This window comes from Tursiops truncatus, chromosome 11 (assembly GCF_011762595.2).
Source record: "Tursiops truncatus isolate mTurTru1 chromosome 11, mTurTru1.mat.Y, whole genome shotgun sequence".
Taxonomy (NCBI): Eukaryota; Metazoa; Chordata; class Mammalia; order Artiodactyla; family Delphinidae; genus Tursiops; species Tursiops truncatus.
This window is the reverse complement of record NC_047044.1, coordinates 61,525,592-61,542,297: the sequence shown is the minus strand read 5'-3', so window position 1 is coordinate 61,542,297 and position 16,706 is coordinate 61,525,592. Positions and strand designations below refer to the sequence as shown.

Below are 16,706 nucleotides of genomic sequence, written 5' to 3'. Positions count from 1 at the left end.
CCCGCCTGCCTCGAGGCACCGGAGGGCACGGGATCAGAGTGAGCCCGGAGCTAATGGGATCTGTCCGCTTTCCCCGCCATCGACGTTATTTGAATTTTCAGCAAATGTGGAAAATTACATTTACTTGCGTTTGCATATCACTTACGTAAATAGGTCTGTATCCAGAAGCTTGGAACATAAGCTAACTTAGTGGGCACACCCCGGGCCAGGGAGCGGGGTGTGAGGTGGGGAGAGGAACGTTGCCCCATTCGGATCTTCCTTGCCCGAATTCATCTGAGGCAGTGTAGTGTAGAGGTTAAGAGCGTTGTGGACTTTGGACTCAAACAGTCCCAGCCCCGCCGCTTCTTAGCTGTGTGACTTTGGGCAAATTACTTAACATCTCTAAAAGCCGTTCCCTCATCCCTGAAATGGGGGACTGAAAAATCATGCCATTTCATAGCGTGGTTCTAGCACCTGGGAAGCACATCAGTTTAACTACTAATTAATGCCATACTTTAGTCACCTCCTGACTCGCTTCTTTCTGGCAGGAAACGTTCCCAAATTAATGAGGAACTCAATGAGTAAGGATGTAAAGTATAAACACAGGTTCTGGAACCTGCTCTGCTGTGTGATCTTAGTTTTGTTTCATTTATCTGGGGCAGTATCTACTGTGGGGATGGAATGAGTTAATATTGATACATTTAAAGCATTAGAAACTTACCTGGCACACAGTAAGTGCTCAGTAAATGTTATCTTGGCTTCCTGTTTAGGGTTAGAACTCTTGTGGTTATTCTGTCTTCCCTCCCAGTGATACAGACTTCCCTGCTTCTTATTCCTGGGAGGCAGTCTCTAGGTTTGGGAATCAATATTTATATAGATCGATAGAGACAGGAATTGTGCATGTTCATTTGGGAGACAAAGACAAAGAGTCTCAGAGAATGGGGGCACAGGGTGAGAAAAAAAGCAAAGAAAGAAAGATAGAAAAGAAGGGAGGGAGGGAGGAAGGGAGGAAGGAAGGAAGGAAAGAAAGGAAAGAAAGAAAGCATAGTTGCTTTCATTCCTAAAGATGTTATGTGGTTGGAAAAAAAATAACAGAAAAAACAGAGTAAATTAACTAAATTCATTTACTTGAATATATTTTTAAAGGCATAGCAGTTATCAGTGAGGAAGAAGAAAGCCCACGTGTGGGAAAACTACCAATCCAACCAAGAAAGGCAAAGAAAGTAACATGTAGGCAAGGTGGATGTAAGTTAATAAAAAGGTAAGGCTGGCCAGTCCTCAGATAAAAGAATACCCAAGAGAAAAGGGAATTCAAATCCTAACGGTTAAGTTGCAAAGGTGGACCACTGCTTGCATTTATTGACAAGCTGCCCATGAATTCCAAGAAAAGTTGAGATTTTTCTTGTTATCTGGGTCAGTCTCCCGCGTGGCATATTCCTTTATGTCTGAAGATTGTTAAGAACCACAGACTCTCGTAGGCCATCCAGCCCAACTGAATACTGATTTGCTGTGTTACTTTTACAATTTAATTTGACGGCTAATAGTCTCTCACAAGCATCTTTTTTGTTTAAAATGTAACCTTAAAAGTTTTGCTGGTACATGATTTTAACCCTGTAGGCACATGCTACTGATTTTTAAAGTGTGAACATGCAGAAAAACAGGATCCAATACGTACATGCTCAGCACCCAACTTAGCATAAAATAAGCAAAACTGTAAGCATCATGTACTCGCTCTTTGGAGCGTCCCATATATCCTGGATGTGCGCTGTTCCTAGTACTCTCTGGATATCTTACCTAGTCGGTCAGTACTGTCCTTCACATTGCTGGAAGGCAGGGACTGGGTGATGTTCCTGCAATTAATTCTAGATTGAGATGCATACAGGGAGATGATGGATGAAGCCTCAAGTGGTGGTGAGCTACCAGTGTTCTCCAAAGACTAAATGCTAAACTTCAGAAACTGGAACAGCCATCCTTGTGTTAACAGACCTCCAGGGGCCTCAGGGCAGGGGATAAGAGATATTCATCTCTGCCCAATTTTATCATCTTTCAGCCCAGTCTTGCACTGCTGCCAGGATGGCAGTCTTCTAAGTCCTAGTCTAATAAGTTCTGTTAATGCACTACCATTGGACCAACCACAACTTTACTATTTTGTAAATTAAACAATCTGGTCCCTAGCTGGGACTACCTACCCTAGATAAGCAAAATTATTACTCATGCCCCGTTTACTGGCCCTTTTCCCTATCTTCCTGGAGCCTCCAGTAGGGCCATATGCAAATGAAGTGTCAGTCTCACAGTTTAGTCAAATTTTCCACTTCATTTGTGCCTCTTTTGTAGCAGTTACCTTGAGTGCTTATCTCCGCACCACCAGACCATAAGTCCCCAGAAGTACTCTCTGGCACACTCTCCAAAGAGGATCAGTTTCCTAGGAGATGAGGGCCAGGGAAAGCCTGGTAAAGAAAAGGCCTGAACTGGGTTTTGCCTTGGGAGGGGTACTCTAAGCAGGTCCTGGAGGACCTTGGACAGCCAGGAGCCTGCATCCCTAGCATATCCCCGACCCTTCCATTAGCTCTGAGTATCACTGCCAGCAGTAACTGAGTGCCACGGGAGTGGGATGCCTTCTAGGAGAGGAATTAAAATACAGGCAGTAGGGCTTTTATAGGGGGATATGCAACCTCCTCTCCATTACAGCAGTAGAGATCCTTTGAAAGTTTTTAAATGGAAGAATAATAGGATTAGATCTTAGAAAAATGACTCCTAAATACAAATATGCATTACCAGCTCCCTAAGGGACATGTCTACTGAAAAGTTAATGTTTGTATGGGACACCCAGTAAACTGCCCATAAAGGGTACAATTTGATCAGTTTTGACACAGGTATACACATTAAACTATCACCATAATCAAAATTAGGAACATTTCTATCACCCCAAAAGCTTCCTTGTGCTTCTTCATAATCCCCCCTCCCTACTCCCACCCCATATCACCACCACCACCACTGGTCTTCCTGTCACTGTAGACCCTAACATGCCTCCCCCCAAACTGGGCCAGTCAGATTCTTTCTCCAGGGAATCTGCATCTGGAAAGGACACAGTGGCAGGAGGCAGCTGAAGCTGAGTCTTCCAATGACAGCTGCCTGGAGGGGCAGTCCACATGTTCCTGCTACAGACATCCAAGGGTTCTTTCTGCAGCCTGGTTGTTTTCAGTTCTATGAGCTGCGTAGTATCCTTCGAACGTATCCTTTACTGCTTAACTGTGCCAGTTTGGTGGTTGCAACGAGAAAACTCACATATAATGCACTTCCTCCTACAGTCACCACTTCAGGAAATGGCACCAAATTCTAGTCTCTCTCGCCTAACCTAGAATAATTCCTTAAAACTTCAGTCTTCATCACGTCTCCTCTCACTCATTGCTAAATCCAGCCTGTCTGCTCCCTGCTCAGTATTCTGTCTCTATAACGTTCTTTTTCTCCTCATCATTATTTCTCTAGTACCTAGTACAGTGCTTGGCAGAGCACTCAATACATTCTTGCTGAATGACTGAATCAACAGTGACATCATCCATCACCCCCAGAAACAAAAGCAAAGATGGATGAGTGAGTGCTTGCATATGTGTGCATGTTTATCAGGGTGGCAGGACTTCAAAGTTAGTTTTTAATCTTTTCACAGAAGCACACGATAGGACTTGAATCCAAGACTTCTGACTCGAACTTCCATACCATTTCCATTATACTTTGTATCTATACCATATATCCTTTCCCTTCACTTGGAGTTCTCTTTCTTCTTCCATCCTGCTCAGATCCTTATTTACACTGAGTACCAAACTGTAGGCACTAGATACAGCTCTAAAATATAAACCCTTTCCAAGAATATTTGCTTATTAACCAAAGGGCGGGGGCGGGGTCAGGCAATAAAGCATCTAGATTGAGGAGAGGAGCCTGTGGCCCCTGGCATCATCAAAGAGTTCTAGCCAGGAGGCAGGGTGAGCTGGGGGTCAGGGATGTGACTAAAGCTTTCTGAACCTGGGGTAGAGTCAGTAACCTTGCCTAAGTGAAGAATAGTTTGCTGGGCTGGAACAACTTCCTGTGTCAAACAAAAAATCCATACATCATCAGAATAATACTTTATTTAACAATCTGAAAATATGTTCTTTTGGTTTTAAGTCTTGCAAAATGAGTGGTAAATCAAAGATCTGTTCACGGGCTTCCCTGATGGCGCAGTGGTTGAGAGTCCGCCTGCCGATGCAGGGGCACGGGTTCGTGCCCCAGTCCGGGAAGATCCCATGTGCCGCGGAGCGGCTGGGCCCGTGAGCCATGGCCGCTGAGCCTGCGCGTCCGGAGCCTGTGCTCCGCAACGGGAGAGGCCACAACAGTGAGAGGCCCGCGTACCGCAAAAAAAAAAAAAAAAAAGATCTGTTCACTATTCTCTGAGTATGTGTGGTTATATGCCTGTGTGTGGACAAATGTCTATGTCTACAGATGCTTTTGCTTTTTATAGTCATTTTAGCCCCACTTCATTAGTATATAAAGTCTTATTATTCTAACAATGCTAAAACCTGAGTTAAATATTCCAAGTCTAACAGTCTCTTCTCCCAAGACTGCCTCCCTGCCTCCCCTAAGTCTGCTCCTCAGCTTCCATTAATGCTAGGTCTTTAGAGACCGCCAGCATTCATAGTTTGAGAAACCAGAAATGAATGCCGGATCTTAAGTCCCTCTGGCTTATATCCTCTAGCTGAGGGGCCTTTCTGGGGAGGTGTGTGTGGGGAGGTCTTGGCAGTTCCTCTTCAGAGTTGTGCATTTTGAATGGTAGACACCTAGAAAGGAAACATGATTGCATTAGATGCTGACCTACCCTCCCACTAACCAATTAATAAGCGGGGTGTGTGTGTGAAAACTCCATTTTCTTGTCCTGAATTATATTTCATGTCATGCACTGGCCTGTATGGAGGTGGGGGCAATGTGAAACTGGCTGTTAGGATTATTGTAAAGACTTGTTGCAGATACTGTTCATTCTGTCATTCACCATCTCTTTATGAGGATTCGCAGAAGAGATTTCCTTTTCATCTTAGTAGCAGTTGTTGTTCTCCTAAGGAATGGGCATCATAAATTGTGTGAACTGATCAGGTTTTTCCTCTTCTTCTTGGATGTTAGTCTGGAGCCAATTTTGTGGTCCATCCTTAGGAAGTCTATTTTATAGAATGCACATTTGTACTTGCCTAGGTCATGGCTCCATTTTATTTAGTCATTTATTAGTCACTCTCACTAATACACTTCTGAGTTACTTTACTACATTTCATGTGGGTGCCTGTATGTATTTACTTTTTGTATGCCTTTTGTAGCTCTTAACTCCTTTTTGAAGTAAATTCAGGTATAACTAAATAAATTCTTAGGAGATAGGGCTATGGGAAGAGGTCAGGAGGTTCAAAGCCAGTTGGGAAATGGGCACAAAGGAGCCACAAAGTGCGGTCACTCTTGGTTCTTCTGGCTCCCACCTGCTTGACTTTTCCCTAAGGATACTGTTCACTGCTGGGTTCCCCTCACAGCCCACAGCGAGGATGCCAGCCTGTAGCCAAGCATCTGTCCATCCGCAATCCCAGTCTCACCACCCCTCCTGTTGTCTGCATATCTGGGCTCCTTACCTCTTCTTGAGGCTCGGGTGCTATGACGCTGCTCTCTTCTGGAACCGCAGAGACATGAAGCTGAAGACCTTGGTTCTACAAAAAGAAGAGTTCTGCCAGTGAGACGTGTCTCAACCTCCCAGCCTCTCAGCTTAGAAGGGTCTTTTGTGCCTTACACTTCATAAGGGTCATAGATAATACTAAAGGCAATCATACAATGTTGTTTCACTACAGCCTGAAAGCAACAGGGAAGGCTTTACTGCCATCCTCCCTCATATCAGTAAACCAAGATTTGAAGGGTGAAATGACTTGCTGGGACAGGAAGCCAGGTCTTCAGATTCCAGAGTTGTTTCCATGATTTGTGTGACATGGCATCTATACATATAGCTAGGTGAGACTCTGTAAGTGTATAAATATAGGTCTTAAAACCACGACCTATCACTTTTAGGCTAATCCTCCTCAATAATACATGGCAGTTCTCACACTCAGATGATCCTAACCCAGAGCAGTTAGGAGAGGCAAGTGGGAGGATGGTTTCCTTGGGAAAAGGTCTAGGTTCTGAGATGGGAGCCCAAGGTGTGGAAAAAGCCGTGTTTAGTAACTACTAAGCCAGGGGAAGACCTTGGCACTCTAAGGTTTAGAATGAACTTTTTAAAAAAGACATTTATTTAACACACTATAAAATTCACCCTTTTAAAGTAGAACCGATTTCTAACAGTATGACAGCCACTTGAAATTCTGTGATTTCTCCTTTCAGGAAAATTTCCTTCTTCGTACTCCCTCTGCTGATTCTAGGCCATGAACTACCTCAAAGGTAATACTATTAATACCTCCAAGAAGGTTATCAAAATCTTCATTTTCTCTCAGGTGAGTCAAATGCTGAGCAAGAACAGATTTTTTCACAGTTATCTTTTTTTTTTGCCGTACGCGGGCCTCTCACTGTTGTGGCCTCTCCCATTGCGGAGCACAGGCTCCGGATGCACAGGCTCAGCGGCCATGGCTCACGGGCCCAGCTGCTCCGCGGCATGTGGGATCTTCCCAGACCGGGGCACGAACCCGTGTCCCCTGCATCGGCAGGCAGACTCTCAACCACTGCGCCACCAGGGAAGCCCCAACATTTTTTTTTATTTTTTGTCACAGTTATCTTTTTATTTACCCGTTTTTATATGTGGTATGTCCATAATTCTGCTTGACAGAAAATATGATTTATGATGCATCTGTGAGGGAGATGAACAAATCTTATAGGAAACAGGCTTCAGAGGATTGATAATACTGATACACTAGGATCTAAGATGCTCTATTGCTTAATTCCATAGGAAAAAGATGTCTCCTTAGCCAGTGACCAACGCAATCCCACAGGAGAGGCTGCGAGTAAATCTCAAATATAAGGAGGTAGGGCTTCCCTGGTGGCGCAGTGGTTGAGAGTCCGCCTGCCGATGCAGGGGACACGGGTTCGTGCCCTGGTCCGGGAGGATCCCACATGCCATGGAGCGGCTGGGCCCGTGAGCCATGGCCGCTGAGCCTGCGCGTCCGGAGCCTGTGCTCCGCAACGGGAGAGGCCACAACAGTGAGACGACCACGTAACGCAAAAAAAATAATAAAAAAATAAGGAGGTAACCTCAGGGGAAGGAAGTTGTGTCCTGTACCTCATTTCCAAGGAGGACAGTGTTACTAGCCTGTTCCTCCAAATAGACAGCATCTTGGTTCCCATAATCCCTTCAGTAAAATTACTCCAAGAATGCAAACTTGTTTTATTTTTCACCTGAGCCTAACATGTCATTCGATTGTTGTCTCTATACTAAAATCATATAACATATTACAGTCAAATTTAAATTAATTTTGGATTTTCCATAGAGTTGAGTTGCTCTTTTCAGTGGAGAAGTGGCTATACTCTTCATCTACGCAAAGTCCCACATTTATCTTGGGCTTATTCACTACCCACATGCCCTGCATATCTCTCACTCAGTGTAGCTACCTCAGACCGGAAACCAGACAAGGGAAGGTTTTATATTATGCTCTGTTAGGACCTTCAGTACCTCACGTGAATCAAGACTGGGGGCATAATACTGTTGATGACTCAGATTTTAGTATCTCAGGGGAGTCAACTGAGATAAGTCTATTGTCCTCTTGTCTTCTACCTTCCTTGCCTTGCAAGACATCACACCCTTGTTCCCTCTGTCCATGTTAATTCCTCTCAGACAGCAGGAGGCTCCCGAGACAGCCTGGTCAACCTTCAGGTAGGCATATTCAGTAGTAGGGTGGTATGATCTGAGGGGTAACCAGACATCTCACACTCCCAGATATCCACATGGTTCATGCCCTGGCCTCCTTCATTGCCCAGATGTCACCTTCTCTGACCGCTCTGTTTAAAGCTGCAATTCAGCCCCCACTCCCTATGCCTCGCCCTGCTTAATTTTTCTCCCTAACTCATATCACCACTAAACTGTAATTTTACTTACTTATTCTGTTTCTTGTCTATCTCCCCCTCCACTAGAATGTAAGCAGCTGGAAGGCAGAGAATTTTGTGTTTTGTTCACTGTAATACCCCACTTCCTAGAAAAGTGCCTGGCACATAGTAGGGGTTTAATGAGTGATTGTGGAATGAATGAATGAATCTGGGTGCCACCTAGTCAGATGCTGCCCCATAATCCTCTCTATAATGCACCTGACAGGGAACCATATAGCCTTAGCTTTTAACATCAAGGAAGGGGAACTAGTTTTCAAGGTGGCCCAGCCCATTTTGGTTTTTGGATGCCCCTTGTGCCCCCTTTCCTCTGTATTAAAAAAAATGTTTTCCCATACCACTTCTTCGAGCTAATTGCTGAAAGTTCCTCTTATATTGATCCAAAATGTACTTAAAAAAACAAAAACACTTTACACGCAGGGCCTTTTTCTGTCCTCAGGAGTCTTACAGAACAAGTCAGATCTCTCCTCTATATGACAGACTTCCATGTAATCTGAATAGAATATGACTTGATTTCCAGATCCTTCACGGAATTGGTTGCTCTCCAGAGGGTCTGTGTCTCTATTTTAACAGAATCCTTTTCTCATCCATATTTTCACCTTTCAAAAGACCATCCCTTTTGCTTTACCTTCCCTTTGTGAGTTCCTTCTTCTAGGCGTCTCTCATCAAACAAGATATACCTTGGAAATTTGCTGATGCCATTTTGCTTGGGGTCTATTCACCATAATCACAAGTATGACAAAGTGAAGTGAGACCTTCCTCCCTCTCCCACATTAAAAAAGGAAAGATCAGGATCCAGTTGGGAACTCCCAGAAATTGGAGCAAAAGAAATAAATTAGTAAAAATCTTCTTATATTAGAGATAAGCCCTTTGCAGCAGTCAATTACCCTGGGAGTACAGGTCGCTAAATTAGTTGCTATGAAGATGTGCAATCCCCAGAACCAAAAAAGGTGTCCAAGAGTATCCTTGAAACTGTAATATAATGACATAAAGTCTTATCTACTGTGGGGCAACCTGACCATAGTAAAAATAATCCACATGGAGGTTATAAAAGGGAATAAAGACTCAGCCAGATCCATTCTCACCTGACAGATCATCAAGGCTGGGGCAGTACGAAGCTCTTCTGGGTTCAGATTATCGGTGTTTTCCTTCTCTCCGACCTCAGGAGTTCTTGCCGGCTTCTCTGGTGGCTGTGGATCAGGAGAGGCCTCGAAGGAGGCCCTAGGACTTGGAGTCTCAGCCCCCAAGGAGGCCCTAGGGCTGGTGGGTGAACTCGGTTCAGAGGCTGGAGGGCTGGAGGGCATGTTCCCTAAGGAGGACCTGGGGCTGGGAGTGGCTGTGGGTGGAGGAGGCCTACCGGGCGGTGCTGAGGCCCTCTGCACAGAGGCTCTCTTTGGCTGTTCAGATCCTTCGCTTGAGGTGCGGGTTCGGAGGACTACTTCTGGGAAAGGTGCGGCCTGCTCTGAAGGGATCAGAGCTCTGCCTGGTGATGGAGCTGGGGAGCAAGGGAGAATTTCCTCCTGGGACTCTCCACCCTCAGCGGTGGGTGAGGGCTGGGGCTGGGAGGGGCCGTTGAAAGCTAGCAGAGGCTCTTCCTCCTTAGAGGAGCTTGCTTCAGCCTCCTCCTCTATTTCCTTGTCTGTTAAGGGCTCTTTTTTAATCTCGGAGTTGTCTTCTCCCTGGGCTGGATCAGATGCCAGCTCTTCCTCACTTGCTGAGGTGGAGTCCTTCTCACTCTTCAAGGAAAGCGCAGAGGGACTGGTAGGTGAGGTCAGAGGGCTGGAGACTGTAGATGTTCGAACTGGGGGAGAGATGACTAGAGAGCGTCTGCTGCTGCTAAAAAAGGAAGGGCATTTAGATTCAGAAGAGCTAAAAACTGGAAGTAACCTAAATCCCCAAATAAATAATGATACATTCACATAATAATAAAACAGAATAAAGCAATTTAAAATGGTATTGGAAAGTCTGTATAATTTGTAGTAATGCTTATATTACAAAGTGAATTGGAAAAAGGCTATAAAATTTTATCCATATCATGATCTTGATTATCTAAAAATATATAAAGAAAAAGAAACTGGAAAAAAACTCAGCAATATATTAACAAAGTATTTTGGGGAAAAGATTCACAAGTGATATACCGTTGATCCTCATGGATTCTGTATTTGCAAATGCACTTACCCCCTGAAATTTATTTATAACCTCAAAATCAACACTCATGGTTCTTTTGCGGTCATTCACAGACATGTGCCAGCTGTGAAGAATGAGTGCCTGACCAGTACTTTCCCAGCTGAGGTCTAACAAGGCGAGCCTCTGCCTTCCTGTTTTAGCTCTCTTACTGTAAATATGTCCTGTTTGCCAGGTTTTTTGTTGTGCTTTTTGTTGGTGATTTTGCTGCTTAAAATGGCCTCCAAGTATAGTGCTAAAGTGCTGTTTGAGAGGAGAAAGTCTGTGATGTGCCTTACAGAGAAAATACATGTTAGATAAGCGTCATTCAGGCATAGTGCTGGTGGCTGTGAGTTCAACAGGAATGAATCAACAATATGTACTAAATGAGGTGTATTTAAACAAAAACACACACAAGAAAGGTTATGTATTGATCGACTGATGACAATGTTAGGACCAGGGGCTCACAGGAAACTAACCCTGTGTTTCCCCTAGGAGCAATGGTTCAGTATTCACTAATTCAGTGCTCATGGTGACTTAGAACAAAACTACCATGAACGTGGCTTCCCTGGTGGTGCAGTGGTTGAGAGTCTGCCTGCTGATGCAGGGGACACGGGGTTCGTGCCCCGGTCTGGGAAGATCCCACATGCCGCGGAGCGGCTGGGCCCGTGAGCCATGGCCGCTGAGCCTGCGCGTCCCGAGCCTGTGCTCCGCAACGGTAGAGGCCACAACAGTGAGAGGCCCGCGTACCGCAAAAAAAAAAAAAAAAAAAAAAAAAACTACCACGAACAATGAAAACTGACTATAACATTTATCGAGTATGCTGGATACTGTGCTGAGTGCTCCTACAGCAACATGAGCTTGACTCCTACTCATCTCCTTAAGGGCCTCCCATGTACCATCCACTAACTGATTAAGCAACTCACAAATATTTACTTGACATATACCAACTATGTGCTGTGTCCTGGGTTCAAGAATGGGAGACGGTGACAGGAAGAGAAAGAGAAAAACTTAGTTCCAGCCCTGTGGGAGTTTCTGACATAAGCTAAGCTAAGTGCTATAAGGTTCTTTCCAGCACTAGCATTCTATGGGTCAGCAGGTTTAGAAGGCCCAGGATGTAGCAAGAAAAGACCAGATTTCCCTAAAAGGTTCTGGGACATCTTGGTGTAAATGATGGTAAGTTTCAGATGAATGGACACTTAGAGAGAACTCTGGTTTTCAATGCAGGGAAGAGGAGAAAAAGAGTTTTGGGAGTAAAAGGGAAGTCTATATTGGCCTGTTAGTGATTCTTTTTAACAGTCTGTAACTAACTGCTAAATGAGGAATAGAAACAACAAACTGAGACTCCCATTCTTCCTGCAAATCTCAAGCTCAGTTTCACCACCTCCTCAAAGCCTTCCCTGACCATCTATCTGCACACTGCAATTACTTAACTCTTTGAATTCCTACTGGTTTCCTCAGGCCCTTAGTATGTGCAATCTTATATTGTTCTTTGTTTCCTTAGGCACATTTTATGTCCTTCCAACTTTTTTTTTAAATTTTATTTATTTATTTTTGGCTGCGTTGGGTCTTTGTTGCTGAGCACAGGCTTTCTTTAGCTGCGGCAAGTGGGGGCCACTCTTCATTGCAGTGCACGGGCTTCTCAATGCGGTGGCTTCTCTTGCTGCAGAGCACGGGCTCTAGGCGCACGGGCTTCAGTAGTTGCAGCACGTGGGCTTCAGTAGTTGTGGCTCGCAGGCTTAGTTGCTCCATGGCACGTGGGAAGTTCCTGGACCTGGGATCGAACCCGTGTCCCCTGCATTGGCAGGCGGATTCTTAACCACTGCACCACCAGGGAAGTCCCCCTTCCAACTTTTGTAAATCACTTCAGGAGAAAGACAAGTCACCTATGTCCTTAGATGCCTAACTCTCAGCATAAAACCTTGTGCATAGAAGGAACTTAATAAAACTTCTTAAACAAAGGCATCAGAATAAGAAAATGATCACATTCTGAGGGACCAGTGAATTGCTTACATTTACCAGTATAAAGAATGCATGAAGGCAACAGACACACCACATACACACACACAGAAAAGCAAGCCATAACAGGTTAAGAAAAGATATTTGCGGGATTTCCCTGGTGGTCCAGTGGGTAGGACTCCACGCTCCCAGTGCAGGGGACCCGGGTTCGATCCCTGGTTGGGGAATTAGATCCCACATGCATGCCACAACTAAGAAGTCCACATGCAGCAACTAAGAGCCCGCATGCCGCAACTAAAAGCCCTCATGCTGCAATGAAGATCCCACATGCCGAAACTAAGACCCGGAGCAGCTGAAATAAATAAATATTTAAAAAAAAAAAAAGAAGAAAGAAAAGATATTTGCAGGATATACCATTAAAGGATTAATATTCAGAATATACAAAAAACCCCATCTCACGTAAATCAGTTTTTTAAAAAGGGTAAACAATCCAAATGAAAAATGTGAAGGATAAACATGAAAGTCACACAAAAGGAACCTTAAAAGGCCACTAACACGAAAAGATGTTCAAGCTAACCAGCCATTGTGGAGACGTAATTAAAACTGCAAAAATTCCATTTCATACCCATTACCTTAGAAAAATTAAGAAGTCTGACAATGTCGCATGTAGCAAGAATATGGAGCAATGAGGGCTTTTATTCACTTCCGGTGAGTTGTAAATTGGAACAATCACTGTGGAGAGCAATCTGGCAATGGTAATATCTAGTAAGGCTGAAGAAACCCAAATGCACAGACCCTATGACTCAGCAATTCGACTCCCAGTATGCATCCTAAAGAAACTCTTGATAATATTCACAAGGAGAAATGTGAAACGCGTTCACTGCATTATTTGTAACAGCATAAAACTATAAGACAACCCAAATGTCCACTAGCAGTTCAGAGAAATAAACTGTGAACTAGCCATACAACAGCATCCATAACAATTAAGAAAAGGAAAGATCAGAGCTGGCAACATGTAGCAACAAGGATAAGTTATCTCACAAACAATACTAAGAAAACAAAAGTAGTTGCAAAAGAACACATACAGTATAATTCTATTTAAATAAATTTTTAAACCATGCAAAATAATATTTTCTATGTGTGCATATATATGTATATAATAAAAGTAAAAAGACATGCATGGTAATGATAAATACTAAATTTAAAATAGTGGTTACACTTGGTGGGGGACAGGAAGAGAAAGTGAGTGGGGAAGGGACACTGGGAGATTTAATTATATATATATAATAGTTGATTTCTTTTCTTTTTTTTGGCTGTACCACATGGCATACAGGATCTTAGTTCCCCGACCAGGGATCGAACCCGTGCCCCCTGCATTGGGAGTGCAGAGTCTTAACCACTGGACCGCCAGGGAAGTCCCAATAGTTGATTTCTTAAATTTGGTGGTGGGTATATGACTCTTTGTTGCATTATTCTTTATACATTTAGTTACCACTAAAATATTTTGTAAAAATACTTTATATAGGGGTGTAGCACCAACAAAAAACAATATTATGTACATGAACAGAAAGGAAAGGTCAGGATTTGGGATTGGAGGTGAGAGTGTTGAATGTGTTCACACACAGGACAAACCAAGCAGAAATGAGTGTCAGAAGTGGCTCACCTTGAGAGTCCCTTCACCACAAAGACTTTGTCGGAATGTTGCTTCTCCAGTTTGCTCATCACCTCGTATAGATTGTGGTTCAGCTGGAGTAAGCAAGAGAGAAGGAGATGCTAGCCACGTGGGAACCTGAGACTGGCATATCCCTTCTCTCCCCAAAATAAAACCTTCCTACCCTTGATAAAATTCCTTATCCCTTTGCACTAGTGTCCAGGGTCCTGTCCCACTACCCCTTCTTCCTTTACTATGTCTAAAGTTCTGCCTCTTCCATCAGACTGGCAGCTCTCTCAAGGCTGGGTCCCTGGTATTTGATGTTGATTTGAGGTTCTAGCGTCTCTCAGGTGATCCAGGGAATGAAAACTCATTGTAATATTAACTAGGCAAATCATTATTTAGCCAAAGAAACTGTGGAGAGGAACGTGTGTGAATGTGGATGTGAATATAATTAATATTTTAACAGCAAAGAGTCTTGGAATCGCAGGACTAGAAGTGACCCTGTGAGGTCATGTTCTGTGGCTGCCCGTCATTGAATAGGATTGGCCCTATTCAAGACGAACTACCTGAGAAACTGACCTGTGCCTAAACACTGCCCTCTCTGCTCCCCAGCAACAGAAGATGGAGATTTAACTTGGTTCCCCACTTCAGCTGTTCCTTCCATAAGTCTAATCTCTTTTATGCATCTAAAGCCCATTTGGATGCCATTATTCAGTTGTTAATGGAGATGGAGAGGGCCCTCTGACATTACATAAACATGTGGGGTTTTTTTTCATTTTCTTCAGTGTATTCAAAACAAACAAAAACTCAGTACACTAGAAATAGGGAAGAATTTCTGTTAACTTATGAAGGGTATTTACAAACATTCTAAAGCAAACAGCATACCTAGAAATGAAACACTGAAAATTTTCCCCTGAAACTGGAAACAAGACAAGAACGTCCACTATCACCACTTCATTCTGCGTTTTTTGTTATTTATATTTGTGGGGGTTTTCCCATATAATTATTGATCATTTAGGTTTCTAGCTCTTACCTCACTCTGCTAGTTTGTCAGTAATTTGGTTTCCCTTTGCTAAAATCTCCTATGAAGATTTATCAATTTCTCCTTATAGGACCTTTCAGCTTCCTATACTATGTATTTTTTAACATCTTTATTGAGATATAATTCACATTTAAAATATACAATTCATCCTTTTTAAGTTAAAGTTGTGCTTTAATACGTTCAACACAGTCCATCAAGTGCTATTATTTCATCATGAGAAAGAAGTAAAAATTTGTGATGCCCATATGGATATCTAATGAGGTTATGTAAATTAGAGCGACCTTCATATTTATTAGAAAAACCCTCCTAGATGTCTAAATTGGCCGGATGTTTCTCACCTTGCTCATTTCCCTGTAGAAGACGTCTCTCAAGTTGGAAATGTTTTGGAAGATGGTCACATAACAGCCAATACGACTATCAAGAGGCAAAACAACAAACATGTCAAGGTAAGTGTTGGTAAAGGAAGTCTTTGAAGTACAAGGTAGGAGCGTAAGCCAAAGCCACTGCCGGCTCCGCACAGAAAAGCACCCCACGGCCTAGGCTCAGGACGTTCTGGGATCTGCATCCGTCAGAGCCAGGCCAGGGGTACAACTGACTCTCAGGAGCGGGAAGGCCAGAGGAGACACGACCAGCCTAGGCTGACACCAAAGTACAACAGATCTCTATGAAAGAAGTTATCTGATTCAGGCTCTTTAGGTTCTGAAGTAGATATGAGAGTGCTTTGAAGAATTTTTAAAGTGCCGTATAAATATAAGGCCATACAATTATAATTATTATAGTAAGTATTCTTTCTCAGTATACAATACTTGGACTTCTATGAAGCTGTATGTACATTAATGGAATTCTACCGTAAATGAATGGGGGAAGTTTACATTTAAAGAAACTCTTAAATTTCAATCCTGTTTAAATTAGGAATCACATAATTAATGTTTTAGAATACATGTAGTCATTAAAAAGGCTCCCTCATTCATAGACTAATATAAAGTGACAATACAAAATACTCTGACTACAATTGCTTTAAAGCATATCTTTTTTCTTTTTTTTTTTTTTTTTTTTGGCTGGGTTGGGCCCTCGTTGCTGTGCGCGGGCTTTCTCTAGTTGCAGTGAGCAGGAGCTACTCTTCTTTGCGGTGCACGGGCTTCTCATTCCGGTGGTTTCTCTTGTCGTGGAGCACAGGCTGTAGGGCACGTGGGCTTCAGTAGTTGTGGCACACGGGCTCAGTAGCTGTGGCTCGCAGGCTCAGTAGTTGTGGCACACGGGCTTAGTTGCTCCACGGCATATGGGATCTTCCCGGACCAGGGCTTGAACCCGCGTACCCTGCATCAGCAGGCGGATTCTTAACCACTGCACCACCAGGAAGTCCCTTAAAGCATATCTTGTACAATGAAAAGGAAATAGGATACAAATAGAGCTTCTGTTCAGATTCCTCTTCCAATGTGGAAAATTTACATCTAAAACATTTTTACCTACTGTGAAGCAGAGACATCTTCATTAATGGAAATACTCATGCCATGGTGTATCTTCTACATGAATCTGGATGTTCACTAACCAAACTTGTTTAAAACAATACACGCTCAAGCAGAAAACCAGATACTCCTAGTATGCATGATGACAGCACTTTACTTGCCAAGATCTCTCCTATCCAAGAAGCATCTTATCTTTAAACCTGGAAAAGCTGGTAGGGCAGGGATGGTTATCTCTGTATTGCAGACAAAGAAACCAGGGTCGAGAGAGAAAGGTGGCTTGCCTAATATCACACAGCAAGTTACGAGCAGGGCTGAGGCTACATCCCACTCTTGGACCAGGGCTCTTTTCATGAGGACATATTTGGGC

General features: G+C 43.4%; 1 protein-coding gene across 3 annotated transcripts in view; it reads right to left on the bottom strand.

The window, feature by feature from the left end:
* Positions 1–4,082: 4,082 nt before the first annotated feature.
* The window catches only part of BIN2 (bridging integrator 2), a 33,382-nt gene continuing 20,758 nt past the window's right edge, over positions 4,083–16,706 (bottom strand). The window contains exons 8-13 of one of the 3 annotated variants that reach the window (XR_012324401.1): positions 15,212–15,287; positions 13,841–13,923; positions 9,413–9,891; positions 9,141–9,315; positions 5,613–5,687; positions 4,083–4,787 (exon numbers count right to left, since the gene is read on the bottom strand). Coding sequence is in view for 2 of the 3 variants with exons in the window: in XM_004325221.4 (XP_004325269.1) it covers positions 4,758–4,787; positions 5,613–5,687; positions 9,141–9,891; positions 13,841–13,923; positions 15,212–15,287 (1,015 nt within the window). In the remaining variant the exon portion in view is untranslated. Of the gene's footprint in view, positions 4,788–5,612; positions 5,688–9,140; positions 9,892–13,840; positions 13,924–15,211; positions 15,288–16,706 lie in introns of all 3 variants that reach the window. The other 2 variants (XM_004325221.4, XM_019947250.3) reach the window with 2 other exon arrangements.